General features: G+C 41.7%; 1 protein-coding gene across 9 annotated transcripts in view; it reads right to left on the reverse strand.

Annotated features, from left to right (window-relative positions):
- Positions 1-14,137, reverse strand: part of PTPRM (protein tyrosine phosphatase receptor type M) — a 974,793-nt gene that overhangs the window by 52,509 nt on the left and 908,147 nt on the right. For all 9 annotated transcript variants that reach the window (XM_082259726.1, XM_082259728.1, XM_082259725.1 and 6 more), the window contains one exon: positions 9,871-9,987. In XM_082259726.1, the coding sequence (XP_082115852.1) occupies positions 9,871-9,987 (117 nt within the window). The remainder of the gene's footprint in view (positions 1-9,870; positions 9,988-14,137) is intronic.

The raw sequence follows: 14,137 nt of genomic DNA on the forward strand, positions 1-14,137 counted from the left end.
TTACAATTACTTTAAGGCTCCGTTCACATGTAGGCGTTTTGGGGCGTTTTTGGGGCGTTTTTCTGCTCTAGGATCAGCTCTCAAAACGCCCAACAAGACAAATCCTATTCATTTCAATGGCCCCTGTTCACATCTGAGCGTTTTGAAGCTGTATACAAAACGCCCAACGCTCAAAAAAGTACATGAGCTTCTTTTTGGGCAGATTACAGGCGTTTTCCATTGATCTCTATTGAATCTAAAAACGCCTGCACAAAAATCGCGGTAAAAAACGCCGCAAAAATCGCGGTAAAATCGCGGTAAAAAACGCGCGAAAAACGCTACGCTCAGGTGTGAATGTAGCCTAAGGGGATGAACTTTGATCAGGATGCAATGACAGTTAAAGCAACCTGACAAAAAAAATACGTTCCAATCAGCCCTAACTAACTCCATCTTTGCCTTCCCCCCTAATAATTATTTCACTGATGATTTTTCTCTAATTATATTCTATTTTTCTTTTTTTTTTTTTATATTCTATTTTTCTAACCATTTATATTGAAACTTTTTTTTGATAGTTAATAATTTTGTTTCTTCTTTTTTTTAAGTGTGGCGTTAAAAAAGTGACACTAAAAAACACGTAAAAACTAAAAAACTAAAAAAAAAAAAAAAAAAGTTTTTATTTAATTTGCAAATAATTTGCAGTGTTTTGTACCAGAATCGAAATGGCATCGTCATTTTGTAAATAGCTTTGCAATGCTTTAATAATTCAAAATTATGACAGGACAATTTGTTTTTTAAATCTTTTCTTTTTTTAAAAAAAACTAACTGATGAAAGAAGAAAAAAAAAGTGCATTCTTTTCAGTTTTGTTAAATTTTCTGTCTTTCGATTGCATAAAAAATAGAATAGTATTGTAAGACAATATAGTCAAAAGAAACTCTTGTTTTTTTCTAGCAAAATATATATACATTGGTTTGTTATCTTAAGCAATGACAAAGTTATTTCTCAATAAAACTGGGCCATAGCAGAATGGTAAAAAATGGTTCTGATCCATTGGGGGTGTACAGGTGTGAGAGCTGTACTGGTTAAACATGTGGTACTGTTTAATGACTATAAAAAGATCCTAATAATCTGTAGGTTCTAACATGTTTAATATTTGATACAGTATGCGATAAATCACCAGAAAAAGAAATAAAACTATGTTCCCTCTAAAAACAGAAACATATTTTAGATATGAACTAAATTCACCCCAGTTCTAGCAATACTCTGCCAGAGAGATAATATTGTAGTGACGATCATAAATCTCAATAACTAAGACATTTTAATACAGTGCTACCATTTCTAATGGGATTGAATAGAACTCCATCTGTTCAGCAGATGAATCGAGTCTACATGAGATTTAATAAGAAGCATCTCCAACTGGAGGTCTTCACACTTTTCTCATCAACGCAGACATATGCTATTCAGTGCAATTTGCAAACTTCACAGGGCTTGGGTGCTGCTTTGAATTTTAGTTCACACTGAATGCACGCTAACATGAAAATAAAAAAAAAAGTGAAAGAGAATTAGGAGTATGGGAGGGCTGGGCGGTCTGCGATACTAACTATTATATATTAACCACTTGACCTCCAGAAGATTTACCCCCCTTCTTGACCGGGCCATTTTTTATGATGCGGCACTGCGTTACTTTAATTGACAATTGTGTTGTGCAAAAGTGTACCCAAAAAAAATTGATGTCTTTTTTTTTTTTTACCACAAATATTGCTTTGTTTTGGTGGTATTTGATCACCTCTGTGGTTTTTATTTTTTGCGCTATAAAAAAAGAGCTACAATTTTGAAAAAAAGAACAATATTTTTACCTCCTGCTATAAAACATATCCAATCAAAATTTCTTCATTAATTTAGGCTTTTTACAATTTATGTACAATTTAATACAATTTAAATATGTATTCTGCTTCATGTTTTTGGTAAAAGAAAATCCCAATAAGCGTATATTGATTGGTTTGCTCCAAAGGTATAGCATCTACAAACAATTAGATATTTTTATTTAATCTAAATTTTTTTCTAGTAATGACGTTGATCAGCGACTTATAGCAGGACTGTGATATTGTGGTGTACATTCTGACACTAACTGACACTTTTTGGGAACCAGTGACACTAATACAGTGCTAAAAATATGCACTGTCACTGTACTAATGACACTGACTGGGAAAGGGTTAACATCAGTGGTGATCAAATGGTTAACTGTGTGCCTGAAAGTTTTTACTAGGGGAAGATATGGATCTGCTTTGCAGAGACACAGGATCCATGCCTTCCCTCCTGTCAGAACGGCAATCTGCCTTGTTTACATGGCAGTTCTGCCTCAATGGCTGATGGTGGGTGGGTGCCGGCGGACATCGAGTCCGCGGTACCTGCTTATCTGCTCCCGTTGTGTGTGCATTTGCGTCCCCTACCTGGAAGTGCAGGATCACGTATATATACATAGCAGTATAACTCGTCAAGTGGTAAAATCTGAACTCCTGGCATATATATAAGAAACAAATAATACAGTTCTATACTCATTAATACACCAATAAATTAGTATTTTTTTTTTTATAAAAAAAAGAAGACTGTGAATACCTACTTCTAATGTGGGCAGCAAGTCTGAACACCTCTGTCATGCTGGAGAATGCAAAATCAGGCTTACTTCTGCATAGAAACAAATCAGCTTCCAGGTTTTATTGGCAAAGCTTGATCGAACAAGCTGAGGTTAGAAGCTGATTGCTTTCTATGCGGAAGTGAGCCTGATTTTGCACTCTCCAGCTTAAGTAAATAATCCCCACAGCCAGGGCCGGTGCTTCCAATAGGCAAACTAGGCAGCCGCCTAGGGCGCATTGCCACCAAGGGGCGCAGCCAGGAGTCGGCACTCTCTCTCCATCGTGAATGATTATTGTGAGGGGAGAGGTGGCGGTAGGGGAGGAAGAAGGGACAGAGAAAGATGCCAGGTGTTTTGGGCAGTGGCGGAACTATCAGGCCCTGGCTTTCCACCACTGTTGGAGGGGCCCCAAGTGGCAGGAATGGAGCCCACCAGAGTGCTGCCTTCATGATGATCCTCTTCAGCTAGTGCTGAACGGCCTTAACCTCCAGGCAGGAAGTGACTCTCTGCACTGAGCTGGTAGGCAGCCGTTCATTTCCCTGGGTAGGTATTAAGCAGGGAGCGGAGGAGAGCTGAACCTGAGCCGGAGCTCGCCACTGGAGGGCAGAACCTTTACTGGGGCAGAAGCGACGAGGCACCGGAATAGACATGCGGAGCTCTCGGACTGCTGCTTTTCCCTCCACCAGGAGCCGGTTGGAGCTGTGGTGAGCAATGTGGTCCTGGAGAGAAGCGTCCTGGGAGAAGGAATCAGCAGGATCACTGTGAAGGAGGGCAGAGTGGGGGCCACTCTCTTCATACTGCCCAGTTAGTGTGCGCAGAACAGGGGATCAGGATCCCTGGGTGTTACATGGAGCATCCCTGGTATAAAAGGGAATCGGAGTCACCAGGTGTGACATGGAGGATAGGGGTCACCGGGTGTAACAGGAGTTCGGGGTCACCAGGTGTGCCATGAGGAACTGGGGTCCCTGGATGTGCCATTGGGGATTGGGGTCCCCAAGTGTGACATGGAGGAACATCAGGGTCCCCAGGTGTGACATGGAGGAACATCAGGGTCCTCAACTGTGACATGGAAAAACATCAGGGTCTGACATAGAGGAACATTGGGGTCACTGAGCATGACATGGAGGAACACGGGGGTCCCTGGGTGTGACATGGAGGAACATCAGGGTCAGTGGGTATGACAGCATGACATGGAGGAATAATGGGGTCCAAGGGTGTGACATGGAAAAACATCAAAGTCCCTGGGTGTGACACGGAGGGACATTAGGGTCCCCGGGTGTGAAATGGAGGAATATGGGGGGGGGGTCACTGGGTATGAAAGCATAATATGGAGGAACCATCAGATCAGGGTCACTGGGTATGACATAGAGGAGTTTTTAACCCCTTTCCTTTTTTTTTTTTTGGGGGGGGGGGCGCAAGTAGCTGGTCTTGCCTAGGGCGCAAAATAGTCTAGCACCGGCCCTGCCCACAGCGCTGCAGCCTGCAGCAAAATTTGCAGCATTTGACACTTCCAGGGATGTTCAAGTGGTTCATACTGTGGTTACTCCCATCAGCCACTATCACAATCACTATGAGTCTTGTAGTAATGTACGGCTCGGAGGAAGAAACTACAGTGGACAGCAGAGACACATCTATTCAACAGTCCCAGAAGTGAAAAAAGCTGAGGATTTTCAGGGAGACTGCAGCGATGGAAGTCAGAGAACTCTAACTTCTCTAGAGAGGTAAGTACTCACAGTGTTCAATTGCAGGGAGCTGTTCTTTGGATTTCTTAGTTGCCGTAATGCAGTTAATACCTATATTTGACTTTGTATTATTCTCTAGCAGTCCCATGTGAAGCAGAGCTCAGACTGGGAATGTGAAAAGCAGCACAAGAAATCACTCAATTGTGCTGCAATGTAAAAGTGCTAACAATAACATGCTTATAAGAGAGAATAGAGGTGACAGGAAGATAAGCTCATCAGTCACCTGCTTTTATTACTGTAACAGAGAAAGACAATACCTGAATATGTTTCTAAAAGTGTATGTCCAGCTAAACATTTTTTTTTTTCAGTGGAGAAAGGTTACAACCCCTGCCAGGTTTTTACGGTTATCACCTATAGATAGATTTCCTCTCACTTCCTGTCTTGCTAGAAGCACTTTACCAGACAGGAAATGAGGATAACTCTCCAACAACAACATGGAGATAATTAAAAAAACATTTTGGACTGAGTAGAGTAAGGTCAGAACTCAGAGTCATATTTCTTATTTATATCTGTGTCCCTGGTGCAGATTTTCCCCCTGGAGAAGTCATCAGCAGAAAGCGATAGTACATCTCTCCAAGGGCACATTTACACTTTTAGTGCCTTCTGAAGAGTGAACCATGGTAGATGACTCTTCAGAGGGACAAGTTTCACAAGAGGTGAGGATGCATAATATTGCCTCCCCCCAACTACCTTAAAGGATAAGTCCAGGCAAAACCTAACTAATGCTAAACCTGCTCTGTGCCACATTCCAAACCTAAATCGCTGTACTTATCTTTTCTGCACCCGATCCGGTCTCTAGCAATGGAAGCTTTGTACAGGAGAGGACCAACAACGGCTGTGAAATGAATGGGAAGTGACGTCACCCATAGACTTACTATGGGGCTTCCGTTGTCGAGTGCCTCTCCTGCACCCACCTCCACACTGAAGCCGCCACTGACAGCTCAGTGTGGGACCGGACTGGATTACCTGTTGAATAGGTAAGTACAGTGATTTACGCTTTACAGTGTTAGATAGATTAGGTTTAGAATGTTGCACAGAGCAGGTTAAGCATTAGTTAGGTATTGCCAGTACTTCTCCTTTAACTCCCTGAAACCCACACCACCAGTTCACCGGTTTAGTGGGCAGCATTGCCCTCCAAGTGTGACAGTAGGGATCAGTTTTATCATGCCCCGGTATGTGTACACCCCCATCCACTGTGTTTAAAACTGTGTTTAAAACAGAAATGGTTAGGGGTCGTAAAAAATGCGGCTAAACCATGTGTCTTTACCACCACCCAACCACAAATGTAAATGAGACCTAACAGAATCCAGGACAGCATTTAATCATTTTACACTCTATCTGAAAAAAAAAATAATTGACTTTATATCCGCTTGGCTTGCAGCAGAATAAAATCAGATCTTCTACCCTGCCAGGCAGATGTCAATTTTAGAACTGGATGGACAGAAATACAAATCTTTTAGCAGCTCTTGTCTAAATATCTCAACTGTGTATACTGTATAGCAGTTTGCCTGGAGTCCAGTTTTATTTCTGAAATAAAACAATGTATAGAAATTATGGCTTGTCAGAGCAATTTGTAAGAAATGGAAAACATAATGATAATTTTCAAGGGAAAAGAGAAAAGCATGCTGAGATATCAGAGTAAAAAAAAAAAAAGACATTTGGTATTAAGTTGAAAAAATGATCAGGATACTTTAACAATCAGGAAACAATTTCTTTATCAGAAAGGACTTTCTCTGCTTTAAAATTGCTTTTGCCAATCACAAAAAAAGCTCTCCAAAAACTCCAAAGTTCATGTTAAGAGTGATGTCGACAAGCCCTTTAAAAACGGCCTGTTCAGCTATTTGTGAAGTCTTTTCTATATAAATTTTTGACCTTAGAGCAAAAAAAAAAAAAACAGTATGGAGTTAGGAACTGTGGATAATGCTTTGCCCCTGGACCCTGCAGATAATTATTCATGAGGACCGGTTCTAAAAGGACACTTGGAGGTAAGCATAAAGAGTTAATTCACCTTCTCATTTCTGTACAGTACTTTTCCAAATACAACACTGGAACTCCATCAATGCTACATCATTTGCACAGTTCTGTTTTAAACCACAAGAGGTGTCAAAGGACCCCTAGAACCAGTTTACCAGGGGGGTGGCATAAAAGCACCTGTTACTGACACCCTCTCCTTGGCACAGGGGGTCTAAAAAGCCCAGTGCCAGGCAGCATCAGGCATTATTTATTTGGGAGAGGTACCCTATTTGTGGTAAACCTCTTACAAAGCACCTGCAATGCTCTAGGGTATGTGCATTGGTATCGACATGCTCAATCCCTCCTTGTGTAAAGGAAATTTGTATATTATTGTATTTGATTTGATTGCACTAATAATGTTTTCATTACATGTTTGCATTCTTGCGAGTCCTGATTAGAATTAGCCTGCCCATGTTACGCCCTTGTTACCATAAAAGTACTATTGTAATATTAATGTGAAACCTAAAATAAAAAAATAAAATAAAACGTAATGGTTATTTTGAAAGATGCGGAGTGTGTCTTTTGTGTCTGTTCCCTACTGCAGTAGTTATTATTAATTTGGAACCACTAATCAATAGGAGGATAGGAGATGCCTATCAATAAAATGTCCAGAACAATGTCAGCTGGGGTTTCTAGTGTGTTGGTCTGGATATATCTTGGAGGGGCAGAAATACAGTTTTTTCCTAAATTCCAAAAAAATAAATGAAATACATTTAAAAGCACAATTTCAGCAGCGTGGAGGGCTCAAGCTATCAAGTTCGCATGCTGGGTTGAAAGCTGTATTTACAGTTGATTGTAAAAACGACATTCACCTGCTGTCTACATTTGTCTGGTGCACATTCACCCTATTATAAAAAGATGTAAGTCACAAGGACAAATTGCTATGTAATTTATAAATAGACCCATTGCTCACTAAGCAATATCAAAGCTATATTTGAAATTCATCCACCACGTTTTACTGGCCTTTGCCTAAAATAACAGCTTGACATCCCTATACTATTGATTGACAATATATAATTCACCATTGTATAATCTACCAAAAGTCAGGCTGAATAACATCAAGAACTAGGTTGAGTAAGATTACTTGGCTACTGTATGTCTGCACACAATGTTTAAGAAAGTATACATCTAAGTATATACAGTACACACTATACTCAGTGTGATCTGGGGGCTGTAGGAGGTGGCAAATTTATTAGCACTACTATTGCTCCAGTGGTTCGTAAAATCAAATCTCTCTATATCTAGCAAAAATATATAGTGGGATTAGAAATGGGCTAAAGCAGGGCATCCCAAACTTTTTTGGGTCGAGACCCACTTCTGAATGCAGTTATTTTTCGGGACCCACTTGCTTGTAATTGAATATTGTAAAGCGCTACGGAATTTGTTGGCCCTATATAAATGCAAATATTATTAATAATAATGCATATTTTAAAAGGGAGGGGGATGTTAAATTAGAAATATCAATCAATTTATTTTTGAATACACTTAATATTTAAATAAATATAAGGCTATATAGCACTCACCCTCCTTCCTCTCCCAGCGGTCCATAGTGAAGGTGAAGCTCCGGTTTGCCCTCTCCAGGGCCCAGCACACCTCACCCAGAGTCTCCATGATGAGGGGCTCTATGCTGATCTTGGTGTCCTGGCTCTTCTCCTTCAGATCCTCTACTGGGGTTACAGAAGCTGCCATGAACTCCTGACCCCGCCAGGCCACCTGGTCCTCCTATGGCACCAAGGCTGCTGTCTCTGTCCGCTATAGCTGAGAGAATCCCACCACCAGTCTAGCCACCACCGCTGCTGCCAGCAGGACCGAGGAGCTGGCTCTGCATCCTACATAACAGCCCACATACGTACTCACTGATGCAAGTATCCTCCTCGTGGGAAATGCAGACCAGCCTCAATAAACTGCATGGGCGAGGTCCTGAATCCATTGTGATTTGACTGTTCTGGCTCTCTGTAATTTGCGCAGGCTCGCACAATTTAAGCAGGCCTGCTCTCAGGGACTTCCAGCTCATCGCGACCCACTCAAATGCAGCTCGCGACCCACCAGTGGGTCCCGACCCACAGTTTGGGAACTCCTGGGCTAAAGTATTAAAGTGTTTAACAAGGCATTAGGATTCTTGTATAGACCTCAAAGGCTCCAGCAACCTACTGCTACTAGAGGAGAAGCTTTTAGGTGATCTAGGTGTCATTGCTTCTACGCTTTAAAAGGAACCAGCATAGAGCTTGGGGTGGGTGGTTGCAGCATCCACATTGTAAGTTCTGAACCTAATGCTTGGTAACACACAGATTACCATTGGAATTATGTAATAAATACAGATGTCTGCTGCCTCCATTACCAGTTACACTAAAGAAACTTGCTCATTCTACTTATAATAAGCCATCCCTTACTCAAAATATCAAGTATAGCTGACCACTGATAGCTGAATCCTCAGTTTTTTGGTAATTACTGATAATGAGTATGATCAGATGAGCATGACTCCAACATTTGGCTTTCAATTAGCTACAACATTTGAATGGCCCTGGAATTCTGATAGGGACACTTCTCCAACAGAACCCTAAAGCCTCGTACACACGCAACGATTGTTGGCCGTGAATTTTCGGCCAACGTCCGATCGGCCGATTGTCGGCTTGTTAGTATGATGCTTCCGACAACTGACTGCGACTTTTCGGCCGAATAAAATCTGGTGTGCAGGCTATAAAATTTTTATTGGCCGTCAACAGAACGGCCGATTGTTCGTCAGTCAGTACAGATTTCGGCTGACAAAAATCAGATGAGCAAGACTGGGCATGCTCAGAGAAGAAAAAACACACGAAAAGTTAACCAGCACATGACATCACTTCTGAAGTTGGTTGTTGTTGGCCGAAAAAATTTGTGTGCAGTCTAGAGCACATTTCAATCAACACAACAACACTGTACAAAAGACGGCCGATCGGTCAGCCAACAATCGTTGCGTGTGTACGAGGCATTAGGCCCCTTTCACACAGGCTGACCGTTCAGATCTGCCTGTTCATTTTTTTGGCGGATCTGAACGGTCCCCCCATGCATTCCTATGGAGCATCGGATGTCAGCGGAGACATGTCCGCTGACATCCGACCTGATCGGATCCGTCAAATCTGGACGGATAGAAACCCTATTTTCCATCTGTCCAGCGGATCGGGTCGGATGGGATCAGATGAGAAAGGACCGACGGTCCATTCCCATCCGATTTCCCCCATAGAGATGCATGGGGAACTGACAGATGTGTCTCTGCACACAGCGCGGAGACACAGCTGTCATCCTCCTGCTCAGCCAGGGATCGGCGGATCGATCCCCCACTGAGAAAAGCGGAGTCCGTTTGACGGACTACAAGTGTGAAAGAGCCCTAAGAGATATAAGAAGCCAGCATTTGATTTACCTTTCTGACATCCCTGCAAAAAAAGTTTTGATCAGAGTTTGTGTATAAAGATGCCTTTTCTACATTTCTAAGAGTAAACCCAGCAAACAATCTTAACAGGAACACATACCTTTTCCACTGCAAATGTTCTTATTACATATTCAGCAAGTAGCTCTGTTTCAATTAATGTCACTTTAATGTCTTTATATATCTCGGTATCATCTGGCCAGTATTTGCAGCACTTCACCTGAAAGTATATGGGGAAAGAATGGAAAATGAATTATACATTCTTTTAAACTACCTAATTTGCAAAGCTTTAATGAGAAGTGACCCTGTCAATCCTATGTAAAGAGGAAGTTCATTGATTATCAAAGAGAGCACTTAACACAAGTAACAAGTCTGCACAGAGTCCTTAAAATCAGGTTTTCTTAATTAAACAGTAAAAGGCTGAAGTAAAACTTGGTTGATACAGACACATCACATCCTTGATGGAAGAAAACGTGGCTCTCAATGATTTTGTTTTTTCCAAACATCCCATATCATTTAGGTAGATTTTTTATATTTAAAGAAAACCCTTGATCTAATGAAAAAGCAGGGGGTGTTTAAAATGAGGAACTCGTAAAGTACTCAAAAATTATTACATAAAGTTTTCGTTTTCTTCCATTGAGGATATGTAGTGCTCTGATGTGCAAAGACTGAGTTAAAGTGGATCTTCATCCTCAATCGAATGTTGACTCCCCTCCACCCCTCTTCCCTCCGCTGTGCAAAATGAGCTCTCTTCTTCTTCTTTTTTTTAACATCCCCCCAAAGCCTGTTATTTGCCTAGGTAATTGATGTGCATTTTGCCCTCTGTGCATCCTGGGATTAGATTGTAAGCTCTTCTGAGCAGGGCCCTCTTAATCCTCTTGTATTTTATTGTTTTGTAACTGTACTGTCTCCATCTTATATTGTAAAGCGCTGTGTAAACTGCTGGCGCTATATAAATCCTGAATAATAATAATACCGTATTTTCCGGTGTATATAAGACGACTGGGCATATAAGACGACCCCCCTAATTTTCAAGTTAAAACATAGGTTTTGGTCTATACTCGCCGTATAAGACTACCCCCCTTCCGAAGCAAGGCAACACCATGGAAAAACATCAGATTTCTCATAGATCTCCAAGGTACCCCAAGTACTGTAATACATGTAATCTCTCACAATATCTCCAAGGTACCCTAAGTATAAGTATTACCAGTAGATGTAATCTCAAGATGCTGGCTGTGCGGGAATCCTGTACCGGTATACCGTATGTACCGTAGCTTCGGCTACATACAGTATACCGCGCTGAGCCAATCACAGTGAGCGATGTATTCTATTATTGAATGCAAAGCCTGCTCGGATTGGCAGAGTCAGAGAGACGGGCTGATGTTACTCCGCCAATCCGAGCAGGCTTTGCATTCAATAATAGAATACATCACTCTCCCTGATTGGCTCAGCGCGGTACACTGTATGTAGCCTAAGCTACGGTACATACGGTATACCGGTACAGGATTCCCACACAGCCAGCGTCTTGAGAGATTACATCTACCGGTAATACTTATACTTAGGTTACCTTGGAGATATTATACTCGGCGTATAAGATGACCCCCCCCCCCCCCATTTTTGGGGGATTTTTTTGAGGTTCAAAAGTAGTCTTATACGCCAGAAAATACAATAATAATAATATGTGCATCACATTTCCCAGGAGGCATAGCCCTTCATTGAAAGATAAGGGGGCGGGGCCTAGTGGCTCGTCATTGGAGAACTGCCGGCTGAACCAGGAAGAGCTGGCAGCTTCCTGATGACCTCACATGACGTGGGACTGAACAGGGAGCAGAAGAAAAGAAGATCTCAGCAGGACAACGCTGAATCTGAAGTACTTTAAATTTGCAGGACCTGCATGCAGATAAGGATGGGTTAAAAAAGGGAGTTAATCTGCTTTAATAAACTGTACACAAATGGTAATATAAAGTTATATTCACTGTGACAGGAATCAGAGCCTCTCTTCTGAATGTGGTATGTGGTTTGTACTGTAGAGCAACAGAAAGCAAGAAATATTTAAAGTGGTTGTAAACCTTCAGGCTTTTTATAATAAAAATAACAAACATGCCTATACTTACCTGCTCTGTGCAACATATGTGCACAGAGCAGCCCCAATCCTCTTGTTCTGGGGTCACCTGATGTCGCTCCAAACCCCTCCTCTTGGTCCCGCCCCCCACGTCACAGGATTTTATTGACAGCAGCGGGAGCCAATGGCTACCAATCTGTCCAATGAGGAAAGAGACAGCGGCTGGAGCCACTGTGCTTGTGCACATTGCTGAATCGGATCAGGCTCAGGTAAGAAAAAGGGGGGTCTGTGAGGGAGCTGCAGCACAGAAGGCTTTTCACGTTAATGCATTCTAAACCTTAAGGCTTTGAAACCACTCTAACTTTGCTAGAAACACAATTGTGCCAGGTCCCTCCAGTGCTGCTGACATGACAACAAGCAAATGCACTTGGCCTGTGATCTCTCAGACATTTACTTATGCATGCAGCACTGAAGGGAACCTGGAACAGCAGTTTCTTCAGAAAAGGAAAGTGATTCTGCACTACTATAACTCATTATTCATCCCAGCAATACCGTTACCATGTTTTTTTGTGTTTATTGGTGACATTGAAGTATAGGTCCATTTTAGCACAATGGTGAGGCAATACCTATTCCACATTACATGTATCTTTACTCAGCACTCTCTTTATATTAGATATTAAACTTCCTATTGAGAGAGGCTTTTGGATGTCTTTTATGTATATATACATATTTATACACACTACCCATTGTAAATTCTGTGCTTACAAGTTTAATAGTGCAATTTTCAAAGTTCAGAAATGCAAAGAGTAAACTTACAGTTCTAACTATTCACAAGCTAACATCTAACTATTATAACTCTACCTGAACCAAAATATTTCTATTATCTTGATCAATCAATTTCCATATCATTATAAATAAATGTCTTCAAAATGCCTGTATAGAAAATGTACGACTGTTGCAAAGACCACAATGAAGTCATGTATGTATTGCTTTAGGATAGGTTCACACTATTGCAAATTGGGTGCGGGTTTCCCCAATTCGCATGTCAGGAGATTGTGACCGGCTCTCTATGGAGCCAGTTTAGGTCGGACACACGTACCGATTGTCGGCCGTAAATATTCGGCCGACGACCGATCGGCCGATTGTAGGCTTGTTAGTATGATGCTTCCGACAGCCGACAGCGCATTTTCGGCCGAACAGAATCTGTCGTGCAGGCATTAAAATTTTTGTTGGCCAACACCAGAACGGCCGATTGTTCGCCAGTCAGTACAGATTTCGGCCGACAGACAGCAGATTAGCAAGACTGGGCATGCTCAGAAAAGAAAAAAGACAAGGAAAGTTAACCATCACATGACATCACTTCTGCAGTCGGCTGTTGTTGGCCGACAAAATTCGTGTGCAGTCTTTTGCAGTTTTCAACAGACACGACAGCCCTGGACAAAAGACGGCCGATCGTTCGGCCGACGATCAGTATGTGTGTACGGGGCTTTAACATATCTCCAGAGCGGCTCTGGTTCAAATTGCACAGGAGTCCTGTGCGTCTTCTGGTCTGTTACAGGTCCGAATTCAGCCAAAAATTTGGACCAAAAAGGGACCTGAAACAATCAACAGGGATGCACCAGACCCTTGCTGTGAGCCGCTCCGTGTGGCAGTGTGAACCCAGCCTCAATGTTTTGGTAGTATACTAAACATTTACTGATTTAATTTGTTAGCAGAACAACATCCTTAGGAAAATGCTGTTAACTCCACAAAGTGTGGAACATTTTACCTTTCTCCTGGTTCGAGAATTGAAATAAAATATGACTGGTTGCTGTGAGCTCCAGCTCTTTTTTCTTTGTTTTTAATAAAAGGTATCTAAATTCAAGAACAAAAAATAATATTTCACAGCTTCCCATTTCTTAGATGTGGTGCCCGAGTTACTTTTTCTTTCTAGGCTATTTTTCTTTAGCCTTTAACAACAAGCATTTTAAGACTACAGGACACCACCTCCACTGCTTATTTTTATAACATAGGGGGAGATGTTCTGTAGTCCACACAGAGAACTGGAACAATGCTAGCAGGTAACACTACAGCAGAGGCAGAGTGTACAGGAAGTTTGGCTAAGCAGATTTTTAGAAGAATTAACAGTTTTTTCTTTTTTTTTCACTTTTCTTTCACACTTTGAATGGTATATTTAACAGACCCAAAAGGAACAAATAAGAAAATGTAATTGTTAGTGTTTACATACACTTTATCCTGTTGCTGCCTGTGTGACACATATGTGTTTTGGCAAAAAGGCGGGCTTTGACACCCACATGCCGCTTACTGC

Source organism: Pelophylax lessonae (assembly GCF_965119305.1).
Source record: "Pelophylax lessonae genome assembly, chromosome: 5".
In the NCBI taxonomy this organism is placed as follows: Eukaryota; Metazoa; Chordata; class Amphibia; order Anura; family Ranidae; genus Pelophylax; species Pelophylax lessonae.